This window comes from Sciurus carolinensis, chromosome 1 (genome assembly GCF_902686445.1).
Source record: "Sciurus carolinensis chromosome 1, mSciCar1.2, whole genome shotgun sequence".
NCBI lineage: Eukaryota > Metazoa > Chordata > Mammalia > Rodentia > Sciuridae > Sciurus > Sciurus carolinensis.
The window spans coordinates 133,253,670-133,268,767 of NC_062213.1; the positions used below are offsets into that span (position 1 = coordinate 133,253,670).

At 36.8% G+C, this 15,098-nt stretch overlaps 1 protein-coding gene across 3 annotated transcripts; it reads left to right on the forward strand.

Annotated features, from left to right (window-relative positions):
* Nucleotides 1-36: 36 nt before the first annotated feature.
* Nucleotides 37-14,723, forward strand: LOC124994723 (guanylate-binding protein 5-like). Of its 3 annotated transcripts, none has more exons than XM_047566974.1 (11): nucleotides 37-265; nucleotides 3,428-3,636; nucleotides 4,128-4,255; nucleotides 5,512-5,621; nucleotides 5,881-6,074; nucleotides 6,433-6,672; nucleotides 7,756-8,036; nucleotides 8,771-8,983; nucleotides 10,200-10,302; nucleotides 10,583-10,764; nucleotides 12,138-14,723. In XM_047566974.1, exons 2-11 carry the CDS (start codon nucleotides 3,447-3,449, stop codon nucleotides 12,315-12,317), a joined length of 1,821 nt encoding a protein of 606 aa, XP_047422930.1. In that variant the 5' UTR covers nucleotides 37-265; nucleotides 3,428-3,446; the 3' UTR covers nucleotides 12,318-14,723. The 3 variants fall into 3 exon arrangements, with proteins under 3 accessions (XP_047422930.1, XP_047422922.1, XP_047422941.1); XM_047566966.1 differs by lacking the exon at nucleotides 37-265 and adding an exon at nucleotides 881-1,908; XM_047566985.1 differs by lacking the exon at nucleotides 37-265 and adding an exon at nucleotides 881-1,908 and having other exon boundaries at nucleotides 12,134-14,722.
* The last annotated feature ends 375 nt before the right edge of the window (nucleotides 14,724-15,098 follow it).

A 15,098-nucleotide genomic window follows, 5' to 3' on the forward strand; every position in this document is an offset into this window, starting at 1 on the left:
AACTTGCCCTTTGGTTTCGTTTTCTGTAGAGAAGTTTTGAAAACCCCTTCTGACTTTTGGCATGCTTACTTATATTTTATATTCAAATTGTCTGCTAGGAGGCAGGAACTGGGGAAGAAAGGAAATTCCCAGGATTAGGGGAAGATGCTCATCAGAAGTCCTCACAGCTAAACTAAAAAACAACTGTTGGAACTAGCCCTTACCAAGTCCTCCTCAAAGCAGCTTTTCTACCAGCTCTAAAAGATATCTGCTCCATATTTTATAGGTAAGTTAAGATCACGGGTGGGTGGTGGGGGGGAAGAGGGCAGAAAAGATTTGCAATGTTCAGTTATTTTTAAAAGTATTCCATCCAAGATAGGGTGCAAATTTGCCCAATATGCTACATAAAGAACCTACTAAAGACTAAGTTGTGGTGTAGCCAGATAGATAGCAAAATTCGGTGAATGTCTGCTGTGTTTGTTTCCTGCTGAATTAGACACAATACCGGTGGGGACTGAAAGTCTGAAATGTCTTAATATGTTTTTCTTCCTTTGTCCTCCTATGTCCTGTTGGAGTTTATAACTGCAACGTAAGTTACCTTTGTGTTTAATAACAGCTGGTTAAGCTGGTTTAAACTGCAGTCTGAAAGTTTTAAGAAATTTTTGTTGTTTTCATGAGAAAGAGCAATAAATGAAAATACAACCAACATAAATATTTGCTGGCATTGGGAAGGACAAAAAAAAAAAAAATCCAAGCAGGTTGGCATATGCCTATAATCCCAGCAGTTTGGAAGGTTGATGTAGGAGGATCATAGGTTCAAAACCAGCCTCAACAAATTAACCAGGCTATAAGTAACCTAGTAAGACCCTGTCTCCAACCAAAAAAAAAAAAAAAAAAAAAAATTAAAACCTGGGAATGTGGCTCAGAGGTTAAGCACCCTTGAATTCAATCTATCTCTGTTACCCCCCCAAAAAAAAGACAGTGAGAAAAGAAGGTAAAAAAAAAAGGCGAAACCCAGAGTGAACAATGAATGAAGAAGCTTCTTGAAAACAGCAATATTTTGTTATCCGTAGTCTTGTACTTCAAGTGTAGTTGTACTTTGAGTGTAGATTTCTTAATTCAGATATAATTTTGACTTGGTTTCATCATCCTGACTACCTGCCCTTGGCAGCCTCCTAGTCTTATTTTTTAAATTTGTCCTAATTAGTTATACATGACGGTAGAATGCATTTTGACACATCGTATACAAATGGAGTATAATTTCTCATTCTTCTGGTTGTTTTTATGTTGGTTTCTATTTCTTCTTTATTGTCTTTGCTGTTACAAATCACTTAATTCAGGAGCTCCCAAAGTGGACTCAATATGGGTCTGATAACTTTGGTCATTCTTTGGAACTCCTCCCTCCTCTTATTTCCATGCCACACGCTCATGCATCTCATATTTGTTTGATTTCCATGTATCTCCTTGATCAATGCCTTTTCTCTAAAAAGTGAATCGAAAGCAAACAATACAAACAACAATTAGAAACACAAAACCTGAGATAGACTGTCTTGGTTCAAAGAGAATTGTTTCTTCTGAAAAAAATACATCGCCAGCATTTCTGAGAAATCTCTAATATTTCTTCTTTGTACTTTTTTTTTCTTCTCCTGCAAACCTTTCTTTTTTAAGGTAGTAGCTGTACTGATGTAAATACAGAATCATTTACTTCCATTTTTTAGGAAATAGGCTTAAAAAGTTGAATGAAATGCCAATGTGATAGCTAATTACAGGGCTGAGAGATCAGAAATAAAATCTTCTGCAAAGTCAAACTTTGGGTTTATTTTCTGTGTTTTGATCCACTCTTACATTTGTTTTTTTCATTTATAAAAGCTGTGGACCTCTACCAGAGTGGGAGAGAATGCATCCCAGAGGAAACACACAGGCTGAGTTGTAAGTGGCAGAGCAGCAGTTATGTGTGTGGTTCAAACACAGTAAATATTCCAAGATGTGCAAGAGATTTGGCTCTTCTAAAAGTACTAAAGATGCTATCCAGATAGCACCTGGAAACAACATATAAAACACTATTATTAATATTGATTCACAGACCTAATGCTATTCTTGGGGAAGTTCAAACCCTCAAAGCTGTTCCCTCTTGCTTTAGTAACTTCACCTTAAAGCATGAAAGTTTGTATAAATTTGGTTTATAAATATCTGTGTTGTACCTAATTGTTGTAGATCATCATCGGAATTTTCCCACATCTTTCTAAACTAAATACAATTCTAGCCCCTGTTACATGTAAGTCAGGCAACCAGAGTTCTACTAATATAATCTGCCAATATTTCCTTAGAAGTGGATTGGAATGAAAAGACATCTGACATCTGAGCTTCTAAACTTATTGTGAAATTGCCTCTTTCTGGGTCAAGCTTGCACTGGGCGTTTCCTGCCTCTGAAACATGATGCCGTACAATTTGTGAATGGACTTCCTATTATTTGTTCCCAAGCAGCAATTTCTGTTTTAATTTGTCTTTAATCAGGATGATTGACAGGTCATCAGCTATGAGAAAGAGAGAATGGGTCTTCATGATCATTAAATCTAGCAGTGACAACAAAGAAACTCACAGTTTCTAGAGTCTGCTAGTAAAAAGAATTCAAATGTTTTAATTTAAAGATTTACATGAAAAATGAATTCAAGCAGATAGTGGATTTTTAGCTTCTATGTAAATAATGCTTTCTAAAATGAAAAAAAAAAAAAACCTCTCCTTATGATATGGCAGGTCACGAAACCAAGTATTTGCTTATGTCTCCTGTAGCTTTAAAATATTTTGTAAGACTCCTCAGATTGCAGCAGTTGATGCCCAGAATAGAAAATAAATGGTTAACATTAATTAAAGGAAAAATTTTTTTCACTCATGTAGACAGTCATAAAGTCATCACACTTCGAAGTTTTGTTTCAGTAAAGGACATTATTAACTAAGTTAAAAAACACTTAAAAATATAGCTTATAGTAAACACTTGAATTTATTGGAAAATGCATCATAATGGTATAGAATTATTTAATGCAATGCAGTTTGGACATGGACCTAAATAAGAGAAAAACAAAAATTTATATTTAGCAAATAATGGAAATGAATAATCAAACTAGGAATTTAAGGAGACAAAAACTAAGAAACATGAGTAAATCAAAATCCAGTGGAATGAGTTAGATGCAAAGAATCAGTAGGTAAGATTCAGGAAATGAATTTTTCTATATGTCCACCAAATATTTGAGAATAAGCAGGGTAACTGATAGTAGGCCTAGGACCTACTTACTGTGGCGCTTTCTACTACTTCTTTTTATATTTTGTTTCTCAATGTCTTCAGAAACTTAGGCCATGATGGGGAACAGTTATGTTTTCAGGTTCAATAAGCAAATGGATTTCTCTGCTTCAAGAGTAGAAACTGCTGCCCATCCCACCTCTTCCCTTGCAGACAAAGTAACATCCCAGACATGGCCTCAGACATGGTCATGCCAGGCCCTATATGCCTCATTAAGAGCAAGGAGGGGCAGCTAATGGTCAAGCAGGAAGCCCTGGAGATCCTGTCAGCCATCACACAGCCTGTGGTGGTTGTGGCCATCGTGGGCCTTTACCGCACAGGCAAATCCTACCTGATGAACAAGCTGGCTGGGAAGCAAAAGGGTGAGTACCACCAGCAAAGCTCTGCTGAGTCCTCTGTTCACTGCACTGTGGGCAACCAGCCTGGGGATGGAGGGGAGAAAGTTAGAGTCAGGGAGGGACAGTGAAAACCAAAGTTTGGGCCACAACTGGACCTTTTATCTTGGGGAGATATAGGACAGCTTTCTGTCCTTGACATGAACCCTTTTTAAAAATGTTGTCCTTAATGTCTTTCTGGGAGAAAACAATATTTTCCCCACATCAATACAATAATGTCCATATGTGCAATTATAAACTTTAAAAATATTTGTAGCATATTATTATGAGCAGTATAAAAATTTCCCACTTGTGGATTTTGACCTTATTTCCCCATTTCTGTATTGTAATGAAGATCCATACTTGTATTTTCTGCTGTTTCCTTATCTTGCTTTCCTTAACCCCTAACACAATTATCAAGAAAATACCCAATTTCTAGATCCCCTTCTCTAAGATGACCTCTGCACTCTCCTCTGCAGGCTTCTCTGTAGGCTCCACAGTGCAGTCTCACACCAAGGGAATCTGGATGTGGTGTGTGCCTCATCCTGAGAAGCCAGGACACACCCTAGTTCTGCTGGACACTGAAGGCCTGGGTGATGTAGAGAAGGTAAGGACAGAGTATTCTTTTATGATAAAGCTCTTTTTCACTCAACCTTCTTTTTTAAAGAGTTTTTCATTTTGTTTTACATTTTCTTTTTCTTTTTATAAATTTCTACTTCCACTTGACTCGACTATGTTACCCCTCATTATTTCTTTCTATTTTCAATAGTGTTTGGAGGCCTGAAGTGAGAAAAAAAATATATACGTACAAAATTCAGAATCAGTATTAGGAGAATTACACTGATGTTTGCTTAGTCATTCCTAGATGCATAAAAATGAAGCAAATAAATCACAGTACACTCCTGGTCCTGCACTGATTATGGTTAGTAGTCGGCTCTGGGTGAGATGAACTCCGGTTCAAACCAGGGCTCTGGCACTTGTAGCTCTCTGATGCTGACAAGAAGAGTGAGTCTCCCTAAATTTTTTATATTCTCTTTGGTCTTATCCAACTAACCATTGGAGAAGTAGACACATGGGTCTTTTCTACCACATGGGTCTTCTCTAGTAATATTCTAATAATTTTTTCTACCTCATGGATCTTCTCTAGTTATATTCTAATAAGTATTTAGCAACCAGTTCACAGAATAAAATGCATTGGATTTGTACAACTGGGCCATTCCCTAAATATTCCTATCATAAATAATTATAAACTACTCAAATGAAGTCACTAAATTCAGACTTGGGAAAAGATGTACACAGTTGTCTCTTCTTAGCTGTTTTTTGTACCTAACCAAACACTCTCTTGAATGTCCACGGTTTTTTATGTTTTCATTTTGATTTTGATATTGACTTTTGATTTATCAAGATGCTATGATGGTAAACCCAAATACAACCTTAATTTCCTCCTCTACAAAAATGGAGATATTAATTATGAGCTCATCTCACAGCACTAGAATTAGACATCTAAGATCAGTAATGTGAACTCTGTTGTGGATAATAATTATTTAATAAAATAGATATATGAACTGTACATGTAGGCCAATTTTGTTTTGGTACCCAGAAAACCTTGATTTTAACTACTCTGGTTTCCCCATTAACTTTGACTACTTGTTTTGCAATTATCTAATGGTAGCTATAAGAAGGACTCAGGAGTTAGAAATGTAGCATCAGTATAAATTTATCAATGAGAAAACCAGGAAAGTTCATGTGTCTGACAATCAGTTGTTCTTTCCCTGCTTAGCATTTGTGTATCAGGATTTTATTTTAATGATTGTTCATGTGGGAATGCCATAAGACATGAGTTAAATTTGTTCTGTCTTCTAGGTTGATGACAAGAATGATACCCAGATCTTTGTTCTGGCAATCCTTCTGAGCAGCACCCTTGTATACAATACCATGAACAAAATTGACCAGGGTGCTATTGACCTACTGTAGTATCCTTTTGTGGTCCAGGATGGCACCCAAACCATGGAGAACACCCTCACCAACTGTAGGTCTGTAAGACATTATGTATCTGCAAAAAGAAAATGGGTAAACACTTAAAGTACAGTAAAGAGACCTCATATTCACTGATGATGAAATGTTGATTTGGTTAAGTGCCAAAGGGAAAGAAAATAAAGGCGTGGGGAACATGGAATCAAATATGGGCTTAGATGGTATGTTACTTCTGCCAGTATTCCTTAATCATCTCAGCAATGTGACAGAACTGACAGATCTACTCAGATCAAGAAAGTCACCTGACCTTGATGTTGAAGATGCCAGTGACATTGTGAGCTTCTTTCCAGACTTGGTGTGGACTCTTAGAGACTTCTACCTAAGTCTGGAAACAGATGGACAACTCATGACAGCAGATGAATACCTGGAGAATTCCCTGAAGATAAAGCAAGGTAAATGGGCTTTGCTTTTGGAACAAAGAATAAAAGTAACCCAAGAAATGATCTCTTTAGGGTAGAAGGTTAAATATATGGTTTTCCCTATTTATCCATCTAGATGTTTTACAGAATAAGTAATGAATATTATTAATTTTTAATGAACTAATAGGTTCAATATCAAATTCTAGTATTTCCTTGTTCATGGGAAAATATTCTTTCGTTTTTTTGATTAAATACTTTTAATCTGGTTGCCTAGGGTTTATGAAGATATATTAAGTTGAGTAACACCAGGAGAAAGGATTTGTATTCAAGGAGAATAGATTCATGTGAATGTAAATTTTAAAGAAAATAAACCCTGTTTTTCCTTCTCCAGGTAGTGATCAAAGAACTCAAACTTTCAATTTGCCCCGTCTGTGTATTCAGAAGTTCTTTCCAACAAAGAAGTGCTTTGTCTTTGACTCACCCACTCACAAGAAGCTTTCCCAGCTAGAGACACTGCAGGATGATGAGCTGAGTCTTGAATTTGTACAGCAAGTGGCAGAATTCTCTTCCCACATCTATACGAAGTCCAAAATCAAGACTCTTCCAGGAGGCATCAAGGTCACTGGACCTCGTGAGTACCTCTTCAAGAATTTTCCCTCTATTCAGCATAACGTGTATCATGTAAGAGAGTCCTTGTGCCAACATTGAGAGATGCATAAGCAATTATCACTGTGCAAATCATATGCATCATGTTTGTAAAGTTATAGTGAATATGAAAGACATTTCTAGTATTTGTTTTAGAAATGCCTCTAAAGTTACATGATATAGGAACATAATAAAGATAAGATAAAGTTAAAGATGTTGTATCATTCTTTCTTCCACTGTTGACATAGATTAGCTCGTATGTGTTGGCAGTATTTGTTCAACAAATATATTGGATTCTTAAGGTATGTCACAATAATCTTTGAAGGCACAAATGAACAATTTATACCTGTTCCCTATAGAAATTAAACTTGGTTGATACAAATGTCGATCTGAGGCCCAAATGAACCTCTAAACCTCTAGAATCTCTAAAAATATCTAAGCACACTTCTTGCTATAGCTTTCCCTAACAACTCTTATGTTTCAGAACTTCTTATAAATAATCACTATATTATGGAGTAAAGTTGAGTGCAAAGGACATCATGACTTCAAAGCTGGCCTCAGCAATTCAGTGATTCCCTAAGCATCTGGGTGAGACCTTGTCTCAAAATAAAATGTAAGGAGTGCTGGGATTGTGGTTCAGTGGTTAAGCACCCCCTTGGTTCAATCCCTGGTAGAAAAAAAAAGAAAAGAAAAGATTATACATATATATATATATATATATATATATAAACTCTGATCATATGTATATATAGGTGTATGTGTATTTCATGCATGCATATGCAAGACTTTTATATGACCATGTGCTTATTTCTCCATGTAGGATTAAATAATAACATACATCTAGACATTTTTCCTATTTTTATTCTTTCACCCTTGTTTCTTTTTCCTAAGAAGAAAATACCTGCCTTCCTCATCTCACCAGTTCCCAAAGGAATTTGTCTGGGACACTTGGATACAGTTCAGAATGCTGAAAATTTGGGGGTGATACATTGTTAAATGAATGTTCTTAGAATTAATTGACAGATTTTCTCTGCAAATAGCACAAGTGTCTCTTATTCCCTCTGTGAAGGTCTAGAGAGCCTGGTGCTGACCTATGTCAGTGCTATCAACAGTGGGGCTCTGCCCTGCATGGAGAACGCAGTCCTGGCCCTGACCCAGAGGGAAAACTCAGCTGCAGTACAAAAGGCCCTCGCCCACTATGATGAGCTGATGGTCCAGAAGGTGCAGTTGCCCACAGAGACCCTCCAGGAGCTGCTGGAACTACACAAGGCCAGCGAGAGAGAGGCCATAGAAATCTTCACAAAGAACTCTTTCAAAGATGAAGACCAAAGTTTCCAGAAGGAACTACAGGTAATTATTCATTTTTCTGGTTCATGGACATTAGGGTTAATAGAGGGAAAAATATTGCTATGAATGATACAATAGGATTTGTTTAAGAAAAGCAATTCTTTATAGATTGGAAAACAATGGTGGTCATTAATATGGCATGATATATTTTATTCTGAAAATAAAAAAAGTGTAAATACTCTGGGCCCGTTAGAGTCTGAATTTTTCACGTATGCACACAGATCATCACATTTACCATTGAACAGCTATGGGATTAATTTGATTGATTTCATTCCTTTAAAACATTTGCAAAGCATTATTTTATTTTTTCATTAATTAAATAGAGAGAACTGTCCCGTGGATCTACTAAATTATGATTAGAATTAATAAAGTAAATCGATATCATTCTAACTAATTATTCATGTCTACTTTCTTCTTGAAGGTAGAAAAACACTGAAACAAGAAATGTTGGAAAGCAGTAGACTGCATTTAAAATGAGAGCTTAGGTGTAGGGGTCTGTGGTCACAAGATCACATTTAAGCAGAAATTATAAGAGAGAGTGGTTTCAGGATATTTCATACCCAATAGTAAATATTTTTCATAGTCTCTTGTCCTTGCAACTTTCTCAGGTTTGCTGGAAAGGGTTTAGATTTGCTTACATTCCTTGATGTTGCTAGGAAAAATAGTATCTTTAAAACGTAAATTCCAGAAGTACTAAGGGTGTTGCTAACATCTTTGTGGCTTCCTGTTCCTTGAAGACCCTACTAGATGCAAAGCGGAAGGATATTTGTAAGCAGAATGAAGAAGCCTCTTCAGATTGTTGCTCAGTTTTGCTTCAGGATATTTTTGGTCCTCTGGAAGAAGAAGTGAAGCAGGGGCTTTATTCTAAGCCAGGAGGCCATAATCTCTACCTTCAGAAGACAGAGGAGCTGAAGAAAAAGTACCACCAGCAACCCAGGAAGGGAACACAGGTATCCCTGGTCCTGTCTATTAATTATGGGAATTACTGGGGCCCCTCTAAAAAACCATTGAGGATAAAAGAAAGGACATACCTATAGGAACAGAGCTGAGATTGATAACTCTGCCTCGGACTTACTCTGTCAATGAATGAGCTTGCATGAGAATTTTGTGCCTGGTGTTTAGTTTTAAGTGTGGATACATTCAGAGTCCAAACAGTGTCTGCAGTTCTGCTTCCTTTTGCTTTTCCCAGCACCTACTTCCTTATTGTGCTCCATTTTCCTAACTATGCACTTCATTTTCAAATAGGCTTGTCTCACATGACAACAAAGAGCTACCTCTGGGTCTAAGATCAACTATCCTTAATGCCCTAAGCCTCTGAGGACAGAGCATGCATGCCTTTCCCAGTACCCATATCTGTCACCCACAGACTGTGTGGGGATGGAATAAGTAACCCTTGGAGGTGTGGGCCGGCTATAAAAAAAAAGGTCTGAAGAATATCAAGAAATAAAGCAAAAGATGTCAGAAAATATTTGAAGCAGGGATGTGACAGATGGAAGAGACCTGATGATTCTGGTCCTAACAAAGGGAAAAAATCCACCAATACTTTATTTATAATAAAACACACCAGAGGGATTTGGTTCTTCAAAGGTAAACAAGAAGTGAGAGGTTGTAGGGAATTGGCCTGTTGGAGACTCACACTTGGGCAGTAATTCCTCCTCCTCCAGGCAGCTGGTGCTTCAAGGTTAGCTAGGAATACTGGTATCTCTTTCACCCCAGGGTAGTAGACCTCTGATCTCAAAGCTGTCAAACCCATAAATACCATAGCAGCCATGAGATCTGCCCATTAACAGCAGCTACCTGCAAATGGGCATGTCTTTCTACACCTTCACATGGAAAGATTCCTAGTTGCAGTAGTCAAGCTGTCCAAGGTATGAAGTTCAAAGCAATAGTTCATTTGCCACTCCTGATACATATCAGCCTTTAAAACACTCAAATGGCAGTATTTTTCCCCTGTGAACAAGGTCTTTTCATCTAGTGGCCTTGGGTGCTCTGATTGGCCCAGTGGGTGTCTGGCTCCCACGTGTGGAGAGGCTTGGTGGACCTTCCATCAGATGCAGGCAGAGAACTTTCTAAGAGGAGAAGATGCTTGATAGAACAAGTAATACGATTTTATCACTTTAGCTATCACCAATGCAAATTCTAACTGCCTGTTTTTGGGGTTCCTAGGCTGAGGAAGCTCTGCAAAAATATTTAAAGTCCAAAGAGTCTGTGAGTAACGCTATTCTTCAGACAGACCAGGCTCTCACAGCCAAGGAAAAGGAGACAAAAGGTGAGAAGAAAACAGAAGCAATGCAAGAGAGACAAGAAATGTCCAAATTTGAAATTCATGTGTTCTTGCCTAGCTGGGATCATTCAACTAGAGAAAGTCAGGCATAAAGTTTCCTTATGGCTTCAGGCAGCATCTGAGTATGGCACGATCAGCTGCAGTATGGTTATGTGGAATGAAAAATGATGCCAGGGAATTTTCTTTGTGTAACAAATGAGAATGGGAGGCCCAAGGAAGGGATAGAGTTGTCCTTGAGGGTTTTACCTTTTTTCTTCCTCTTCAGAGGCACGTGTAAAAGCAGAGGCTGCCAAGGCTGAAGCAGAAAGGCTGGAGGCGGCTCGTAGGCAGAACCAGCAAATGATGGAGCAAAGAGAGAAACGTCATCAGCAGCAAATAAGACAAATGGAGATAGAAAGAGCAAACTACCTGGCACAACAACAGAGGGAGCAGGAACGTCGGCTGCAGGTATTCATCAATTGCCGCATCTTTGGATTGTGTTTCTGTCCTTTCCCTATAAAGATGAGAGCATGAAACAGGGGCCATGGGACAGGTGCAGACTACTATGGTGGCTCAGGTCAGGGGCTGTGGAACCAGATGCTGGGCATGCATCCAAGTTCCACCTGTACCAAAGGCATGGTTTAAGCAAGTTGTCTATTTCCTCTGTGCCCCCTTTTCTTCATGTTTGGAATGGAAATGTTGGTTATACATATTTTATAAGGGTATTGTGATAATGAAATACATAGTATTTGAATTTATAATGGTGTTTGGCATAGAGGAATAATATGAATTTTTATGTATAAACTAGGCATTTCTGTCTCACAGTGATTAGCCTTTTCTATTATTTTGTTAATTGCTCTGTACAATCCTTTGCCCTGATCATACCTTGTTACATCGATTTCCTCTTGCAGTGTCTTTGCTCCTCTGTCATCTCTGGTTCTCCTGGCCTTGAACTCAACAGTGCTAGCTTAGTCAAGTCCTTTAGTTTGTCATCATTCAATTAGCAGGAGTTCTTATTTCTTGAGCACTCTACAAAGCCCTCTGCATGCATTCTCTCATCTAATCTATTTACTGTGAAGCAGAACTGATGTGTCCCCCATTTTATATGAGGTAATCAAGGCCCCAAGAAGATAACTAAATGCCAGAATCTCACAGCCTTGTGAGTCATTGTAGGTGTCTTTCAGTGAGTGGGATCCACAGTGTCACTGCTCCTGAGAACCTGGTGGGGACTTCCTATGTGAGCACCTCATGAGACAGACAATGTCCCAACCTTTGCCCTGGCTTACCAGGGAACCTGTGGGTACCCGTTTTTCAGTAACTACTCTAGGGCACTTTGGGGATTGCAGCTCTTTCCTGAAGGACATTATGGGAAAACTCTGATGTTTGATCTGCTCAGTCTTTACTTGTACTTCTCCATCCAAAGTGTGGTGCTCTGGAACATGTCCCTCATCTAAGACTCAGAAACCTCTCCTGAGTGTATGTCACCTAGACATTGTGCTTTTGGAGCAATTTCTTCTTTTACAAACACAGTTAATATATTCCTAAAAATGGAAATGAGATTGGGAAAGAGAATTGAGGTCAAGATATGATTAAGATTACTCAAGGCAACTGTGTAGTGTAAGTGGGAAGGGAGCATTGGAATGGAATTCTATAAAGACCTCAGCATTTCAGGGACTAAACCAATGTTTCTGGAGCTAGAGGAAGAGGAATGTGAATAATTGTAGAAGTAAGCATGAGTGGAAGAAGGAGATTCAGAGACTGTTAATTGTTTCTGAGGATTAAGGGAGGTAAGAACTAGTCAATGTTCCGAGTATTATAATATCTATTTTTCACTTAGGAAGAGGCCGAAAGGCTCAGGTTGGCCCATCAAGCTGAATTGTCAAGGTTTCACGATCAGATCCAGCATTTACAGAGGACAATGTCTGAGCCACAAGTTTCTCAATGTATCATACTCTAAAGTGCTGAACAACAGAGACTCCTGTTATTTATTTTTTTTTTTCATGAAGACACAAAGGAACTAGAATCTAGAGAATTTGGAACAATCAACATTTAAATAATCCAAAAACTTCTACCTAATCTTCCAGTTTGTCTCTAGTTATTGCAAGTTACCTCAGTGTCTAGGTATTGCAAGTTGCCACATGGGCTCAGTTCGATGGAACATTACCCAGGTCCTGAGCTCAGTTTAGCATCACTCCTACTGCTTGTCATGTGCTGGATGCTATCTGAGGGAGGCACCAATTGTAAAGTGGGAACAATCTACATTTCTCAATTGGGTGGAGACTGCTATTCTAAGGACCATTGTGCAAATCATCAGCACTGTGTCAACCTTCTGCAAAAAGAAATCCCAAGCTGAAAGAAAACAGTGTTATGAAATGAAGATCTGTAGTGGATGAAAGGAAATACTACTGTGGAAACTGTGTCATAGGCTTAAGGACTGAAGAAGAGGCCTTTTCCTTTTTACTCACCCACACTAAGTCACAACTTAGAGCATGTTATAACAGGTTGCAACTTATATTTGACTTTAATTTTTTTGTGTTACATATTTATAGTACTTTAGAGTTTTTAAATAAGAGGCATAAATAATAATGTGTAATGAGTCAAAATTCCAATGGTGCTCATTTAATTTTATACTTGCTACAATGCTAAAGTTAAATCATCATAGTATATGACAGCCTGCTGATATTTTTAAAAAGTATTGATTATATGAATACATGTTAGTGCAAAGTTTTAACTATAAAATATTTTTAAGCTTTGTTTCTATGTCTCTCAATAGTTAAAATTCTATGGGAAATGCTTCTGAATTTCCCTCAGAAGATTAGGAATTACTTTAAAACTAGAATTAAAACTCACTTTGCTATACATTTTCATTTGTTCTCTGTTTGTTGTGTTTAACTCTAGTAAAAATCTGTTTTAAAAAAATTATAGGAACATTCCACAAAGCTCTTTTTTTTGTCCCTCACTTATAACTGTTTGCTTCTGTAAGGGATTTTCCGTTGGGTGATATTATAGGATCTTCAGTTTTTTTTAAGTTCTTCAAAATATGATTTACTCATATAGAGAAGAAAAACACATTAATGCTAATGTCTGTACTTTTCTTATGCTTTGGAGTGTTTTATATCGCAGAACTTCTCATATTACAGTAGCAATATTAAACGTACAATTTCTCTGTTACTTAGCATTATAAGTAGTTAGTAACAGCAGCTAATATTTTTTCAAGATTCACCATTTGCCAACTACAGTCACTGTAGTAACTCATGCATTGCTCACAAAATCCTTTGAATATGCAGTATTGCTTTATTACACTTATAATTACTTAAAACTATTTTTATGTTCATTAGTGTTATTAATATTAAAGTTATTACTTTTAAGGCATTGAAGATAATCAAGTCATCTAAAAGCAGTGCCATGCTTTGGAACCTACATTAATAATCATCTTGATACTGTCTCTCTTGTCTTTTTAGTAAGACAGAAATATTAAGTAATATGTTAAAATTTAGAGGAAATTACTGAAAGAATGAAAACCAAAAGCACAGTGTCAAAATAATATGAAAGTAGTCAATATTAAAAAGCAGAGAAATTGTCAAAAATAAAAGTTAAAAGTGTGGAAATGACTCTTGAATATACAGATGACTGATGGAGCATAATAGAAAGTCCTCCCCTCAAAAAAAATCTCTATAGAAAGAATGGAGGTTAAAGATAGACTTTTAAATAGGAAGAGACAACTGCCTGGTCACTTAGAAAAAGATAAGTCAGAACCAGTCCTTATAATTTACACTAACAACACCACCAACAACAAAATGTTTAAAGTGTAAAGATATAAAACACATTTAAAAATTCAAGGTTGTATTTCTTATGATCCTATAGGAGATGGCCTTTCTGTGACTCAAACCTATTTCCAAATGTCTCTTGATCTCATACTCGTTCAGTTAAAACACAATCTCTTGATCCTTTTCAAAGCAAAATTTTGATAAATTGTGTCCCCTTCTCTGTTTATAAAATTATAAAATAAGACACATTCAGAGGATTGCATCAAATATGAAGCATACAAATAATATAAATAAAAAACCATGCCCTAGAAACATAAATTCAGCATTGCTAAAACCAAAGGAGTGTATTACAACCTATGACAAACCTGTTAGAGACAACTAGTATCACAACATTTGAATTCCTCCTGGATTTTATCATATACAAGTTATGTCTGAAATAATGTAATTTAGTTTGACCTGCTTTCTGTATAAATCAGATTTTATTGTGTGTCATCTTTTGTACTTTGTTTCATTTCTTAAAGATATTATGAAGATTCTTCTAGTCATTGTGTAGTTGAAAAATGTATATATTGTATAAAGTAAAATCAAGTTGTTTTTCATACTGTTGATAAATATGTAAATTATCATGTTTATCTTTTATGAAATATTGTTAAGGATATTTTTAAATACATTTATATACGACCATATATATATATATACATATATGTATCATATATATATATATATATATATATATATATATATATATTCATGTACATGCAAAATTCCCTTGTGTAACACCCCTAGGAGTGGACTTCCCAGGTCATAGAGGAGATGAATCTTATCCTTCTACATCAGGTTTGCCATGACTTCAAAGTTTCTGTAGCAATTTACATACTTCCCAACACAGTATGATGGTCTCACACCAAAGTTTTCACATTTGGTTGTATGGGGGCTATGTGGTATATCTTAATGAGCTATTAATCTGCATTTTTCTTATACAAATGAGGTGGAACATCTCTTCCTGTGTTGGTTTACTAGTTCTTTTTCGTGTTT